This window comes from Hemitrygon akajei, chromosome 6, assembly GCF_048418815.1.
Source record: "Hemitrygon akajei chromosome 6, sHemAka1.3, whole genome shotgun sequence".
Taxonomy (NCBI): Eukaryota; Metazoa; Chordata; class Chondrichthyes; order Myliobatiformes; family Dasyatidae; genus Hemitrygon; species Hemitrygon akajei.
Window position 1 is genome coordinate 11,357,559 of NC_133129.1, and position 17,329 is coordinate 11,374,887.

Consider the following 17,329-nt stretch of genomic DNA (forward strand, 5'->3'; position numbering starts at 1 on the left):
ATTGAACTATATGTAAATTGTGCTTTTGGAAGTTCTATAGTTAACAATGATGAACAAGAATATCTCCTGACAGTCCAGCTTTCCAATCAACAATTTGCCACCCACCAATCCAGGCTGATTAAAAATAACTACTAATTTTGAGTGACACTGAGTGATAAATAATGGTCAGCATGAGGAAAAGTCCTCAATTTTTCTTCAGCAAGTGTCATGATGTGTTCCCAAGAAGTGGTCCTAGTTGAAAGTATTGTTCAATAGGCAGCACCTTCATACTGATTTCCATTTTTCCTGATTTTTAGTTGTCTGAGACTTAAACCCATAAACTTGGGTGTTACTGATAGATTAGCAAAAATCGTTTCTTCTCTCTTTTTTCTCTCAACTTGAAATAACGTTATGTTTATTTTGTTGTGTAAATTTTGCATGATTTATGTTAATTTCAGTCTGTGATAACACACAAAATGCTGAGATTTGATGCACCAGATTTCCCCAGATCTGCAGTCTCTCTTAAGTCTATGATAACTTATTGTTGTAACTGGGGAGGAGGTACAGGAGCCTGAATACCCAACGATGCTTCTTCCCCCTCTGTCATCAGGTTCCTGAACACTACTGATGCACCATCAATAAATAACTCTCGGAGACGGGAGGCAAACGATAGGCTTTTATTAGCTGCAAGAGACCACAATTAGCAGCAGGAGACCACCACACAACATCCTGGAGACTGAGGGAGGAGCAGTGCCTCCAATCGCCTTTATACAGGGGTCTGTGGGAGGAGCCACAGGAGCAGTCAGCAGAGGGGCGTGTCCAGACAGGTATATGTAGTTCACCACAACTACCTCTTTATTTTTATTTCTTTATTTTTGTAATTTATATTTCTACACTGTACACCTACTGTAAAATAACAAATTTCCTGTCATGTAAGTCAGTGATCTGATTCTGTGCTGCTGCTGCGAAAACCTAACTTTCATGACATTAATACCATGGGCATGTATGACTGTAACGATAAGCTTAAACTTATAAGCATACCCAATCAAAATAGATAAAAAAGAAACATAACAAATTACATATTCCCTAATTTGTAAGAACAGAGCGCAGCAATTGAACTCTTTAGGGCTTCCTCACCCCTGACCCTAGTCGTTGTGCCCGTTACTAACGACGGTTGCCAGGGCGAAGGACAATCCCGCCGGGCGAGGAACGACCTAGCTCGCTGACAGCCCGAGGGGCGGTGGATTGACTGCAGGACGGACCAATCAAAATGCAGAGATTCGGCGCCTCAGCCAATAGGAAAACGTTTCCGCCAGCAGGTTCGGTTGAGAAGGCGTCGGCGGCGAGAGAGTGAGTCAACGTCGGTGGCAGGCAGCTCAATGGTGAGTGGTGTTAATGGTGCGTTATAGCACGGCGAAGACTGCAGCCTCTTTGCACCCGTGTCACCTCCAGATTTGTTGTTGGTTTCTTTAAGAGCATTTACACGTCCTCTATTCCTCAAAATTATTTTAAAGCAGATTGTTGGAGCAATGCATTTGTTGATAGGCCGCACCTAGCAGATGGAACAGAGCAACAGATCATCAGCATTGTTCGTGGATTAGTTATTGATTATTAATATATCTGTCAATGTGTGTATTTGGCAAGGGATTTGAATTCAAATTTCAGTCTTGCATTTAACATAACAACGGTATAATTTTCCCATTAAAATTTGCGTCTTCCAAGGTGGGCAGAGGGGGTCCGAATGTCTTCTGGAGCTTCACAGAGCTTGATTGGAAGCGAATTAAAATGTGTATTCAGGGTTTAGTAGAGTTTAAACAGGGAATGGCAGCTAGGGCTCAGTCAGGGACATGTGTATGAAACTCAATATTGATGTTAAAGAATTTAATTTTAAGTAATTTAAATAAATCCAGATTGTAGTCATGCCTGTCTCTGACAGTAAACTTGAAGCAGGTCAGTTGTCATAAAATAACCATCTGTTTGGTTCATTATGTCCAGGAGAAGAAATCTGTTCTTAATTGGTCTGGCTTGTGTATGAATCCAAACTCTTCACTGCTTCCTTGGTTCAGGAATGGGTTATAAATGCTGGTTTTGCTAGAGACATTCACATGCCGCGAGTGAATACAGTTTCTTTACAAGTAGTTATGGAAACGTTGGTTTTGTAACTAAGGAAATGTGTTTTTGTTTTGTTAATTTTGAAGACAGTGTGTTTCCTTTTTCAACAATGTACTGAAGATTAAAGCTCCATCAGAAAAATAAAAGAAGCCAATTCATTTTTCTAAACTATTTGATTTTACATTAATTATATTTCTCTTGAGCATGTTTTTTTGGAATTAGTTATCATGTACAGAGTGCAAGCACCTGCTGGTTTTGTGCTTTTTTTTTGCCACTCTTTCATTGTACAATAACCTTTTTGTTCCTCACAGTGTTTGTGTAGTACCCTTTGGCAGATACTTTGCACTTTAATAACTTGTGCCACTTTGAATTCTTTTACTTAGCTAAATGCATTAAGCTAATTTAAGCATTTCAAGATTGGAAGCATCCTCTGTAAGCTCTCCTTTTAAGCCTTTTTTTCTCAATCAATTTCCTGCAAGGTGGTCATTGGTAGCAAGGCCAGCATCTGCAGAATTACTGTTGAGAAGATGAGTTTGCTCTCCTCAGTGAAGGCAGGGGGATTGTGCAGCTTCATTGCTGTTGTGCAGACTTCAAGGATTTAGACCGGTGACGATGGAGAAATGGCTATTGTGTGGTTAACAGTCAGTGATGTACCAATGTATCGATTTCAGGAGTTCAAAGTAAATTTATTATCAAAGTACCTATAGGCCGCCATACCCAACTTGAGACTCCATTGTCCTTGGTTGTGAGTTTGGCAGCTGCTGTCTGTTCTCTCAGTGATGACATGCATTTCACCTCATAGATGATTCTCAAGCAGCCACTGTAGTGGGCAGTGAACACAGCTTCTTGGGTTGTTGAAGTTGCAGTCATCCAGGAAGGAGAGGAGTCTGAAGCTGCAGTATTTATGTAGGTCGTCCATTTGAATTAAGTGACAGTACCACCCCAAGGATGTTGATGGTAGGCGATTGATGATAACCTTTATTTGAACTCTGCAGTCCTCCACTCAAAGTAAACCAAACAGATTCTCAGTTCTATAGAAATTCCAATTCCTTCTTTGGAACCATCCTCTTAGATTTCCTCCATATCCCACAGAGACACTGCATCCTTCCTGAAGTGTGCTCAGAACTTCTAGCAGGCCCAAATTTTCTATGTTGATTTAGCATCATTTCCCATCTTTCATACCCTGTGCATCCATAGGTAATGCCAAGGATTTCATATAGTTTAATAACTGTTTTGTGAACATAAGTAGGTTCAGTTCAGTATAAGTAAATGAGCCTATGTCCATCTGGTGCAGTTACTTGATGTGTTTTTGATAAGGATGCAAATGTGAAACCAAACGTGTTATTACAGTACTGTGCAAAAGTCTTTGGCAAATGTATGTAGCTACGAAACCGAAGATTTTTGCACAGTACTGTATATTTTGCCTTTACAGTTACCAAATAACATTTAATACTGCTGAGCTAATATAAAGCTAAGTACTCTTTTATTGTCTGTTTCCCAAGCACCTTCCTATTTTAACCAATATACAGTACTGTGCAAAAGTCTTATGCACCCTAGCTTTATATATATATAAGACTTTTTCACAGTCCTGTAAGTACATAGTTTTCTTAAAACTTAAGACCACTATAACCACTAAAACCAGTTAAGACTACTAAAACTTACCAGGCACCACGGAAGCCTAGTAGTGGGTAGTGTGATGCTATTACAGCTCAGGACGTTCTGGAGTTTGGAGTTCAATTCCATTGCTGTTCTGTAAGGAGTCTCTACATCCTCTCCGTAGAATGTGTGGGTTTTCCCCGGGTCCTCTGGTTTCCTCCCACAGTCCCAAGATGTAGGGGGTAGGTTAATTGGTCATTGTAAATTGTCCTCTGACTAGGTTAGGGTTAATAGGAATTGGCAGGAGTTGCTGGGGCGGTGTGGCTTGAAGGACTGTGCTGTATCTCTAAGTATTCTGCAGATAATGGAAATCCAGAGCAATGTGCACAAAATGCTGGAGGAACTCAACAAGTTTTGAATATTCTGCTTTTCTTATTTTCTGCATTTGCCCACTTTGCTGATAAAGTGTTGCATCTGTTTTACACTGTCTGAAGCAGATCTGCACAGTGATTGCTGCATTATCCATCTCAGTAAATCTTCTAGTGCAGCAGTAGAAATGTTTCGATATTTGCAGGGAAGTCCCTTGCACAATGAAATGTGAAATGCACTGGAGGAAAATGTGAAGGAAAGCCTTACATTTAAAGTTGCCCAGCTTACTCAGGATAATACCAATGCTGTTTTGTTTTTTGGAATAGTGCCGTGAATCTACTCCATTGACCTGATGCAGGGGAAGAAAGAGTCAACCTTTCGGCAGAGACCCTTCATCAGAATGTTTTGGCCTGAAATGTTGAATCTATCTTCTCCATAGTTGCTGCCTAACCTGCTGAGTTCCTCCAGCATTTGTGTATGTTCCTCTCATTTCAAGGATAATACCTTTGTGCAACATGTCTAGTATTGGGTCAAATTGATTGTTAAGTCATTTCTTGGGACATAAATCTGTGAACAGTGACTCGGGATTGAATAATTGAGTCTCAGTTGATGATAGGGTGTTGATAGTGAATCTGTAGTCAGGTGTTTTTTTTCCCCAGAATTGACCATTATGAGAGTGGATAAATTAATTTATGAATTCTGGTTTTTTTTATACAACACTCTTAATATTTCTGATTCAGTCACCAGGTCAAAGAAAGGAATGCTGAAGACACTTGTGTTTGTTCAGTGTGAGCATGCGGATCGTTTATACTGAGCACAATGAATAAATATACCAAAGTGAACAAAATTGGAGAAGGATCTTTCGGGAAAGCTATTCTTGTGACTTCAAAAGAAGATGGCAGGCAATATGTTATCAAAGAAATCAATATCTCCAGGGTAAGATGATCTTGCAGTCTCTATAGATGCTACTCAACTATGATTGGCCTAACCAATACATTTTGAAGGACTTGTTTTGATTCTCTTTGGTCTACAGATGTCTAACAAAGAGAGGGAAGAGTCAAGAAGAGAAGTTGCTGTTCTGGCGAATATGAAGCATCCAAATATTGTACAGTACAGGGAATCATTTGAAGGTTGGAAATAAGTCTGAGATGACTAAAGGGTTTAAAGATTTTATTTACCACGGGGAATTGTAGTCTAAATGGTTTTGAGACCACTTCTGATCCAGATTTCACAAATGTATTTGGGACTGCACCTTCATTTGGCACTTGAATTGTTGGAATGAGAGAATTTTCTCAGTGAAAAAGATTTGACTTGAAATAAGGAAACTGCATTTGCTTTTATGTATCAGTAATTTGCTAAATATAGTATTTTTATAAACATAGATGATATTTGATGATTAAAAGAACTTTAGAACCGTAGAACATTACAGCACAGAAACAGGCCTTTTGGCCCTTCTTGGCTGTGCCGAACCATTTTTTCTGCTTAGTCCCACTGACCTGCACCGGGACCATATCCCTCCATACACCTCTCATCCATGTACCTGTCCAAGTTTTTCTTAAATGTTAAAAGTGAGCCTGCATTCACCAATTCAACTGGTTGCTCATTCCACACTCCCACTACTCTCTGTGTGAAGAAGCCCCCCCTAATGTTCCCTTTAAACTTTTCCCCCTTCACCCTTAACCCATGTCCTGGTTTTTTTTTTCTTCCCTAGCCTCAGTGGAAAAAGCCTGCTTGCATTCACTCTATCTATACCCATCATAATCTTATATACCTCTATCAAATCTCCCCTCATTCTTCTATGCTCCAGGGAATAAAGTCCTAACCTTTTCAACCTTTCTCTGTAACTCAGTTTCTCAAGTCCCGGCAACATCCTTGTAAACCTTCTCTGCACTCTTTCAACCTTATTAATATCCTTCCTGTAATCAGGTGACCAAAAGTGCTCACAATACTCCAAATTTGGCCTCACCAATGTCTTATACAACCTCACCATAACATTCCAACTCTTATACTCAATACTTTGATCTATAAAGGCCAATGTGCCAAAAGTTCTCTTTACTACCCTATCTACCTGTGACGCCTCTATTAGGGAATTGTGTATCTGTATTCCCAGATTCCTCTGTTCTACAGCACTCCTCAGTGTCCTACCATTTACCTTGTATGTTCTACCTTGGTTTGACCTTCAGAAGTGCAATACCTCACACTTGTCTGCATTAACCTCCATCTGCCATTTTTCAGCATATTTTTCTAGCTGGTCCAAAACCCTCTGCAAGCTTTGAAAACCTTCCTTACCATCCACTACACCTCCAATCTTTGTATCATCAGCAAATTTGCTGATCCAATTTACCACATTATCATCCAGATCATTGATATAGATGACAAATAACAATGGACCCAGCACTGATCCCTGTGGCACACCACTAGTCACAGGCCTCCACTCACAGAAGCAATCCTCCACTATCAATCTCTGACTTCTCCCATTCAGCCAATGTCTAATCCAATTTACTACCTCACCATGTATACCTAGCGACTGCACCTACCTAGCTAACCTCCCATACAGGACCTTGTCAACTGCCTTACTGAAGTCCATGTAGACAACATCCACTGCCTTCCCTTCATCCACTTTCCTGGTAACCTCCTCGAAAAACTCTTAATAGATTGGTTAAACATGACCTACCACGCACAAAGCCATGTTGACTCTCCCTAATAAGTCCCTGTCTATCCAAATACTTATAGATCCTGTCTCTTAGTACTCCTTCCGATAATTTACCTATTACTGATGTCAAACTTACTGGCCTATAATTTCTTGGATTACTTTTTGGGCCTTTTTTAAACAACGGAACAACATGAGCTATCCTCCAATCCTCCGGCACCTCACCCCTGGATATCGACATTTTAAATATTTCTGCCAAAGCCCCTGCAATTTCAACACTAGTCTCCCTCAAGGTCCGAGGAAATACCCTGTCAGGACCTGGGGATTTATCTGCTCTGATTTGACTCAAGACAGCAAACACCTCCTCCTCTTCAATCTGTATAGTTTCCATGACCTCGACTACTTGTTTGCCTTATTTCCATAGGCTCCTTGCCAGTTTCCTTAGTAAATACAGATGCAATAAAACCCATTTAAGATCTCCCCCATTTCTTTTGGTTCCATACATAGCCGACCACTCTGATCTTCAAGAGGACCAATTTTATCCCTTACTATCCTTTTGCTCTTAATATACCTGTAGAAGCTCTTAGGATTATCCTTCACCTTGACTATCAAAGCAACCTCATGTCTTCCTTTAGCCTTTCTGATTTGTTTCTTAAGTATTTTCTTGCACTTTTTATACTCCTCAAGCACCTTATTTGCTCCTTGTTGCCTATGCCTGTCATACATCTCTCTCTTCATTATCAGATTTCCAATATCCCTCAAAAACCAAAGTTCCTTATTCTTATTCACTTTGCCTTGAATCCTGACAGGAGCATACAAGCTCTGCACTCTTAAAATTTCTCCTTTGAAGGCCTCCCACTTACCAATCACATCCTTGCCAGAGAACAACCTGTCCCAATCCACTTTTTTTTTAGATCCTTTCTCATTTCTTCAAATTTGGCCTTTTTCCAGTTTAGAACCTCAACTCGAGAACCAGATCTATCTTTATCCATGATCAAGTTGAAACTAAGGACGTTATGATCACTGACACCAAAGTGTTCCCCTACACACACTTCCGTCACTTGTCCTAACTCGTTTCCTAATAGGAGATCTAATATTGCATCCTCTAGTTGGTACCTCTAATATTGATTTAGAAAACTTTACCAACACATTTTCCAAACTTTAACCTGTCTAGACCTTTAACAATATTGGAGTCCCAATCAATATGTGGAAAATTAAAAGACCCTACTATCACAACTTTGTTTCCTGCAGTTGTTTGCTATCTCTTTGCAGATTTGCTCCTCCAATTCTCGCTGGGTGGTCTGTAATACAACCCCATTAATGTGGTCGTACCTTTCCTGTTTCTCAGTTCCACCCATATAGCCTCAGTAGATAAGCCCTCTAATATGTCCTGCCTGAGCACTGCTGTAACATTTTCCCTGACTAGCAATGCCATCCCCCCCCCCCCCCCCCCACCCTTCATCCCTCTGATCTATCACATCTGAAACATCAGAATCCTGGAACATTAAGCTGCCAGTCCTGCCCCTCCTGTAGCCAAGCTTCACTAGTGACTATAACATCATAATTCCATGTGTCAATCCACGCCCTCAGCTCAGCCTTCCCCACAATACTCCTCGCATTGAAATTGACACACCTCAGAAGATTATTACCACCACACACAACCCTTCTATTTGTGACTTTGCATGAAATTTTAACGTCATTTATTTTCACCCCTGCTCCACTATCTGCTCTGTCACTCTGGTTCCCATCCCCCTGCAAATCTAGTTTAAACCCTCCCCAATAGCACTAGCAAACCTCCCTGCAAGGATATTGGTCCCTCTGTAGTTCAGGTGTAACCTGTCTCTCTTGTAGAGGTCCCACCTGCCCCAGAACAGGTCCCACTGATCCAAAAATCTGAAACCCTGCCCCTACACCAATTCCTCAGCCATGTGTTCATCCTCCAGAGCATCCTACGCTTACCCTCACTGGCATGTGGTACAGGTAGCAATCCTGAGATTACCACCCTCGAGGTCCTGCTTTTTAACTTCCTACCAAGCTCTCTATACTCATTCTTCAGGATTTCCTCACTCTTCCTTCCTACGTCATTGGTACTGATGTGTACCATGACATCTGGCTGTTCAGCCTCCCACTTCAGAATGCTGTGCACGTGATCAAAGACATCCCTGACCCTGGCACCTGGGAGGCAACAAACCTTCCAGGAGTCTCTGTCATGACCAGTGAACCTCCTGTCTGTACCTCTAACTATCGAGTCCCCTATCACTACCGCTCTCCTTTTCTTCCATTCTCCCTTCTGCACTGCAGAACCAGACTCAGTGCCAGAGATCCGGCTGCTGCAGCTTGTCCCAAGTAAGTCATCCCCCCCCTCAACAGTATCCAAATCAGTATACTTGTTGTTGAGGGGAATGGTCACAGGGAAACCCTGCTCTGCCCGCCCTTTCCCCTTCCCTCACCTGAGGGTAACCCAATTACCTGTGCCCTGCTCCTTTGGCGTAGCTACCTCCCTGAAACTACTATAGTCGGCCCTCCTTATCCGCGAATTCTGCATGCATGAATTCAACCAACCGCGAATTGCGAAAACCTGGAAGTGCTCTCCAGCACTTGTTGTTCGAGCATGTGCAGCCTTTTTTTCTTGTCATTATTCCTTAAACAATGCAGTATAACAACCATTTTACATAGCATTTACATTGTATTAGGTACTATCAGTAATCTAGAGATGATTTAAAGTATACTGGAACAGAGAACATAGAACAGTACAGCACATTACAGCCCTTCGGCCCACAATGTTGTGCCGACCCTCAAACCCTGCCTCCCATATAACCCCCCACCTTAAATTCCTCCATATACTTGTCTAGTAGTCTCTTAAACTTCACTAGTGTGTCTACCTCCACCACTGACTCAGGCAGTGCATTCCACGCACCAACCACTCTCTGAGTGAAAAACCTTCCTCTAATATCCCTCTTGAACTTCCCTCCCCTTACCTTAAAGCCATGTCCTCTTGTACTGAGCAGTGGTGCCTTGGAAAAGAGGCGCTGGCTGTCCACTCTGTCTATTCCTCTTAATATCTTGTACATCTCTATCATGTCTCCTCTCATCCTCCTTCTCTCCAAAGAGTAAAGCCCTAGCTCCCTTAATCTCTGATCATAATCCATACTCTCTAAACCAGGCAGCATCCTGGTAAATCTCCTCTGTACCCTTTCCAATGCTTCCACATCCTTCCTATAGTGAGGCGACCAGAACTGGACACAGTACTCCAAGTGTGGCCTAACTAGAGTTTTATAGAGCTGCATCATTACATCGAGTCTCTTAAACTCTATCCCTTGACTTATGAAAGCTAACACCCAAAGATGGTTGCCTAACGTTTGCCTTAGTATATATTTTACCTTTCTATGCATATAAAACACTTAAGAAGGTATGTTTCTGCGCCGGGCTCGGGAACGGAAGTTCTCGGTAATTGGGACAGACTGCTCCTGAGTGCGCACTCCACCGTGCTGGGTTGATGTGGAGGATAGAAAAAACCCAAAACCCAATAGTTAAACCACTGCGTTGCTTAGTAATAATTGTAGCTTTCAACGGGGCAGAGCCTTTCTCACTTTATCCTTTTAAATTGTTCCGATCATTGGCCGATGTAGCCTAACGCTTTTCCAATGACCGATGGCATTTCACCTCTTTCCGATCGCTTTATTATTTCCACTTTATTTTCAATTGTGTTCGTGATTATTTTTGCAAACAGAAACATTGTGAATTCAGATCTCTACCGCCGGGTCCTAATGTCCACTGCACTGAGACAGGTTGAATAAGGTATGGGGTTCTGCTGGGTCCTAAGGTCCACCGCATTGAGACAGGTGGAATAGGGGACTTGAGCATCTGCGAATTGTGGTATCCGTGAGGGGTCCCGGAACCAATCCCCCATGGATAAGGAGGGCCGACTGTATCTATAAACTCCTCATTCTCCTGAATGATCCAGAGGTCATCCAGCTCCTGCTCCAGTTCCCTAATGCTTTTTTGCCTTCCCTTTCTTGTGATTCAGCTGTTAAAGCAATCTCTTTCTTATTTTAAGTGGCTTTGCTGCATAATACTATCAAGGGAGCGATATTAGCAGAAGGGTTGCAGCACTTCAGGAAAGCTGGTTGTCACCTTTTCAGAAAAGCTGAACATGGGCTTTCTAATGTGATCTTAGTTTGCCCACAATCCCTGAATGGGGTTAAGAAACAGGGCACATGGCTGTAAGGCTGTAGAATAAATCTTTCATTGCAAAGATAGCTGTGTGAGCAAATGCATTCAGTGATCTGTGGTGGTACATTTTGCAGGTCAATGCAGGGTGTGGAGTAATGCAGATTTAATGAGTTCTTGCAGATGCTTGTGGGATTTTCCATTAGCTTGATATTCAATTATTGCAGATGAATATCTTAATTATTAATTTCTTGTATTTTTAAGTCAGGGGTGATTTTTTTTTCTAAAGAGTTTTTATTTATTTTAACAGAAAGTGGTTGCCTTTTCATAGTCATGGATTACTGTGAAGGGGGAGACCTTTTCAAACGGATTAATACACAAAAAGGAATTTTATTTTCTGAGGATCAGGTAAAACTATTAGATTATCAAATAGTCATGCCTATCTGCTAATGAAATCTATTTAATTGAACTGCTCCTTGATGGTGATTCATTCTGATGCTAGTTTTTGGGCATATTTTGTTTATTGTTTTAACAGTAAATTCATTGTCAAATCATTCACTTATGTTCCTTGAAACATTGCCTCCAACTGCACTATTTCTGCCCCCTCAATCAGTTACAATATTTCATTCAATGTATTGTACTTTCTTTGGCTGTTGCACTAATGATGTTTCTTGCAGTTGAAACGGGCATTGTACAAGAATTTCAGTTCCAGAATCATGATTTGACAAAATATTGCTGTACTTGTAATACTTCGCTTGCACTTTGTCCAGATGGTGTCAAAGCTCCATAATTGTCTCCCTCTCATTCACACTGTTTTTAGAGATTTTTTTTTCACTTTTTAAATGACAATGCTACTTGAATTTATTTTTTTAAAGTTTCATCATCTTCCATTTAGATGTTAAAGGATTAAATTTGGATTTGCAACTTCCTCTGGCTGCTTTCAAGGCAGAGATGATAGCAGCAAAGATGAAGACAAAGAGAACAGTAAATAATTAAACTGAGACTGGACTAAAAAATTAACTGAAAAAAGACCATATAATCATAAGACATACAGTAGAAGCAGAATTAGGCCATTCAGCTAATTGAGCCTGTGCCACTTTTCAATGATGGCTGATCTACTGTCCCTCTCAACCCCATTCAACTGCCTTCTCTTTGTAACCTTTGAGTCCCTTACTAATCAAGAACCTGTCAACCTCTGCATTAAATATATCTAATGATTTGGCCTTCACAGCCATCTGTGACAATGAATTCCACAGATTCAAAACCCTCTGGCTAAAGAAATTACTTGAGGGATATGCTTGCATTTTGAGGCTGTGCTCTCTGGTCCTAGACTCCCCTACTGTACGAAACATCCTCTCAATGTACACTCTATATCTAGCTATCTAGGCCTTTCAATATCTGGTAGGTTTCAATGAGATCTCCCCTGATTCTTCTAAATTCTAGCAAATATATTTGGGGATTAATCTTATTTCTTTTGCTGATAGATCAAATATCATGAAAAGTAAGATAGCTTCCATCTGAATAGGCAAGGCACAACTAGCGTTATTTAGTTTCTCAGTGCTCAATAACCTGAGCTATTAGGAGAGACACGGGACTACTGAGTGGCTTCAGCGGGTTAACTGTTCCTGAGCCATTTGGGGAATGTCCAGGTGACAAGTTTTGTTTCTAATTGTAGGTCTTCTCTATTGCAGGTAGATGTGAATTCAGTTATTAAATAGATTTGTGGCTGAGGTTGATTTTCTTAATTATAGAGGAATTGGTGTTATGAAAATGAGGCAGGAAGCAGGAGATGAGATGTCTTTCAAAGACACCATGGGTAAAGGGGTTCTTAAAGCTACTGCTGCTCCAGATTTTCTAGGTCAATTTATTATCAAAGTACGTATATGTTACGATATAGCACCTTGAGATTCATTTTCTTGCTGGCATTTACAGGAAAATGAATACAATAGAACTTATGAACAATAAACAAGAAGAGTGGCCAACCACCAATGTGTAAAACACAAATTGTCCAAATAAACATGAGTTGTAGAATTCTTGAATGTAAATCTGTAGGTTGTGGCATTAGTTCAGAGTTGTGGTGAGTGAAGTTATCCATGCTGGTTTGGGTGCCTGATGGTTGTAGGGAATGACTATTCCTGAACCTGGTGGTGTGGAACTTAAGGCTCCTGTACCTCCATCCCAATGACAACAGTGAGAAGAGAGCATGGCCTTGATGGTGAGGGTCCATGATGATGAATACTGCTTTCTTGTGGCAGTGCTCCATGGAAATATGCTCAATGGTAGGGATGGCTTTGCCTTTGATGGACTCGGCTATATCCAGCACTTTTTGTAGGCTTTTCTTTTTCCATTCCTGGGCATTGGTGTTTCCATACCAGGCCATTAGGATACACTCCACTGTTTATCAATAGAAGGTTTTAATATTCTGAAACTTGTAAAATGGTTGCTATGGGACTCTGGAACTATGTTTCATTATAATCATAATCTAATGAATATTATGTTTGTTGTTGGTGATAGTGTGTTTGGGATAGTTGGTTGTGAAGTAGTAGTATTTGCAGATTACTATTTTTATGGATATTTTATCCCATTAACTTTGAATAAAATATTTGCATATACATCTTTGGGACTGAAAAGTGACCACACTTGAATAGATTGTTGTTCCAGAGGTCTTCAGTAAACTGTATAGTATTCCTGCACTTTTATATTCAAAATAAACTGCTCCTGAATCTCTAATAGTGATTTGTGTTAAAATAGAGTTGTGAATGGTGATGTTAATCTGGCAAATTCTACAGCAGTACATAAATGAGGTCTGCTCATTATCTTTTCAAGTGAAATATACTGCATGACCTTTAATGTCTGACCTGATTTCTACTTGTACAACAGTTTTACTGAATTTTTTTGTGACTAGATCCTGGATTGGTTTGTGCAAATTTGCTTGGCTTTGAAACATGTACATGATAGAAAGATTCTGCACAGGGATATCAAGTCACAGGTGAGCTTGTTAATTATTTTAGTTATGGAAATATTTTCAGGAACACGATTGGTAACTCACTGTATCATTACTTGTAGATTGTATATTTTACTAGTTCATTATGAGGAAGAAATTCCAGCTCTATATCCTGTTACATGAAGCTCTTGAGTTTGTCAGGATCCACTAATGTCATTGAGTTGAACTGTTCAGTGTGGAATTTTTTTCTAAATATGATGGGTGGGGGAAAAAATCACTTCAAATTTACAATGAATGTGATTTGTGTGCGGATGTTCTTTTTTGTATTATAACAATCCATATTTATGAAACACTTAAAAGTTAAATCCCTCTTTATTTTTTGGTAATGACAGCAGGTAAAACTTGATACGCAAGGACAGATTTGATGATGCAAGCTTCTTGAAGTAACAAAGAGATGTAGTGAGGGATTTGTGAAACTTACGGCCTTGATGGGATGAGAGCTTTGTGGAAAAAGAACCAAAACTTCCCATGCTTGGGCCTTGAATTGATAAGAGTACATTACGTCACTACGTAGTGAAATGGGCAAGGCCTTGTAGGGATTTGGAACTGATGACAAGAATTAAAAAATGTTGATCCTTTACTGGGATCCTCCATAGATCAGAAAGCATAGGGGGATAGCTAAGTGAGGTTTGATGAAAATTGGGACAAAGGTGGCACAGTTTCAAATGAGCTCAAGTTCAGAGGTAATAGAAATTTGAAGGTTCCCTGACAATTTTGGGATAATTAATCTGGAGGTATAGGTGTGGATGAGTAATCCAGCAACAGATAATCCTAACGTAAAGGCAGAAGTGAGTGGAAAAAATGTTGTTAATGATTGCACTGGTGTATTCCGATATTAATAGCCTTGGGAAGAAATATACCGTTTAGTAAAACACAGTCTTGTTTAGCAGGCTGCTGGCAGTAACATGCAGAGACTTGATATTTCAGCTGTGCTAATTGAGCTGCAGGCTGAGAGCAATGGCTCTGGTCTTCCCAACTGTTGGATGGAGGAAATTATAGTTGATTGCAGGATTGGAGAGGTGGGGGTACTTTTTTTCTTTAAAGAAAAGATCAATGATGGCTGAAGGAGAGAAGGTTGGAATCTGACAAGAGAAAATAGTCAATGTCAACCAAAATGATCCAGAGGGAAATTTGAGACAGAACAGTTGAGAGAGGTGATGGTTTCAGAACCACAAGTATTCACAGAGCAATTAATATTGTGGTGCTAATTTTGAAGGCATGTGAACTGTGTTTCATGAGCTAGGCAGTTTAGGAGAGGCATGCAGTTAGATGGAAGCTATCCATATGATGAGAAAAGTACAAGTAGATTTCACTGAGTGCAGTAATAAATCTCGGAGGAAGTCTGGTCCAGGCATTAGCGGATGATTAAGAATGAGGGGGATGCAGTTAATGGAATGGTCTCAATCTTTAAGACAGAAGGCAATGTGTGCAAATACTGTGTCTCTGTCAGTTCCATATGACCTCTTTAAGCTGTGCTCAGAAGAGAGGTGTGATAAGTTTTCTGTTGGTGTTTTGACTTGGCCTGGCTTGGTTAATTTCTCTTTGCCATTGTAAACTTGGCAAACATGTTGAATGGGTGAAGGAAAACACTGAAGAGCAGGGAGAAAGAAAAGTTGTGCTCACCTCTCATACCTTGCGCGTTTTCCAGATGTTGCAAAAATTTTCACAGCCAATAAATTTTATAAGGAAAATGTTCAATTCCTATTAAAAACTTGAAAGAAAATGTTTTTTTTTTCATGATCTCAGTGTGCTTTAAACTTTAACAATCAATGAAGTCATTTTGAAATGTAGTTCTGGTTAAATATCACTGGCATATGTCGTGAAATTTGTTGTTTTGCGCCACTAGTACATTGCAATAAATAATAATAAGTGCCATGATGGAGCTGGCTGACTTTATAATTTTCTGCAGCTTTTTCCAATCCTGTGTAGTGGCTTGTTCATACCACACGGTGATTCTACCAGATAGCATGTTCTCCAAGGTACATTTTGTGGTTGGGGAGAACCCCAGGCATCAATTTCCACATGCATGATACCATTATAGCAGTGGAAAAAATGACCAGATATTTTGTCTTGATCATACTAGTAAAGGAATTTGTGTCACCTAGGAATCTGAGTTTGGTGTCCTTTGTTTGCTAAAGTAGGCATTGATTTAGAACATAGAATAGTACAGCACATTACAGGCTCTTTGGCCCACAATGTTGTGCTGACCCTCAAACCCTGCCTCACATTTAACCCCCCACCTTAAATCCCTCCATATACCTGTCTAGTAGTCTCTTAAACTTCACTAGTGTGTCTGCCTCCACCACTGACTCAGGCAGTGCATTCCACGCACCAACCACTCTCTGAGTGAAAAACCTTCCTCTGATATCCCCCTTGAACTTCCCTCCCCTTACCTTACCTCACCTCTTATACTGAGCAGTGGTGCCCTGAGGAAGAGGAGCTGGCTGTCCACTCTGTCTATTCCTCTTAATATCTTGTACACCTCTATCATGTCTCCTCTCATCCTCCTTCTCTCCAAAGAGTAAAGCCCTAGCTCCCTTAATCTCTGATCATAATCCATACTCTCTAAACCAGGCAGCATCCTGGTAAATCTCCTCTGTACCCTTTCCAATGCTTCCATATCCTTCCTATAGTGAGGCGACCAGAACTGGACACAGTACTCCAAGTGTGGCCTAACTAGAGTTTTATAGAGCTGCATCATTACATCGCATCTCTTAAACTCTATCCCTCGACTTATGAAAGCTAACACCCCATAAGCTTTCTTAACTACCCTATCTACCTGTGAGGCAACTTTCAGGGATCTGTGGACATGTACCCCCAGATCCCTCTGCTCCTCCACACTACCAAGTATCCTGCTATTTACTTTGTACTCTTCCTTGGAGTTTGTCCTTCCAAATTGTACTACCTCACACTTCTCCAGGTTGAACTCCCTCTGCCACTTCTCAGCCCACTTCTGCATCCTATCAATGTCTCTCTGCAATCTATGACAATCCTCTACACTGTCTACAACACCACCAACCTTTGTGTTGTCTGCAAACTTGCCAACCCACCCTTCTACCCCCACATCCAGGTCATTAATAAAAATCACGAAAAGTAGAGGTCTCAGAAAAGATCCTTGTGGGACACCACTAGTCACAACCCTCCAATCTGAATGTACTCTCACCACCACAACCCTCTGCCTTCTGCAGGCAAGCCAATTCTGAATCCACCTGACCAAACTTCCCTGGATCCCATGCCTTCTGACTTTCTGAATAAGCCTACAATGTGGAACCTTGTCAAATGCCTTACTAAAATCCATGTAGATCACATCCACTGCACTACCCTCATCTATATGCCTGGTCACCTCCTCAAAGAACTCTATCAGGCTTGTTAGGCACGATCTGCCCTTCACAAAGCCATGCTGACTGTCCCTGATCAGACCATGATTCTCTAAATGCCCATAGATCCTA

General features: G+C 40.8%; 1 protein-coding gene across 6 annotated transcripts in view; it reads left to right on the forward strand.

The window, feature by feature from the left end:
• Positions 1-1,311: 1,311 nt before the first annotated feature.
• nek1 (NIMA-related kinase 1) overlaps positions 1,312-17,329 on the forward strand; it is a 169,979-nt gene continuing 153,961 nt past the window's right edge. For 5 of the 6 annotated variants that reach the window (XM_073047866.1, XM_073047871.1, XM_073047868.1 and 2 more), the window contains exons 1-5: positions 1,312-1,361; positions 4,797-4,992; positions 5,090-5,186; positions 11,187-11,284; positions 13,782-13,865. In XM_073047866.1, the coding sequence (XP_072903967.1) occupies positions 4,876-4,992; positions 5,090-5,186; positions 11,187-11,284; positions 13,782-13,865 (396 nt within the window). In that variant the 5' untranslated portion in view covers positions 1,312-1,361; positions 4,797-4,875. Of the gene's footprint in view, positions 1,378-4,796; positions 4,993-5,089; positions 5,187-11,186; positions 11,285-13,781; positions 13,866-17,329 lie in introns of all 6 variants that reach the window. The other variant, XM_073047867.1, reaches the window with a different exon arrangement.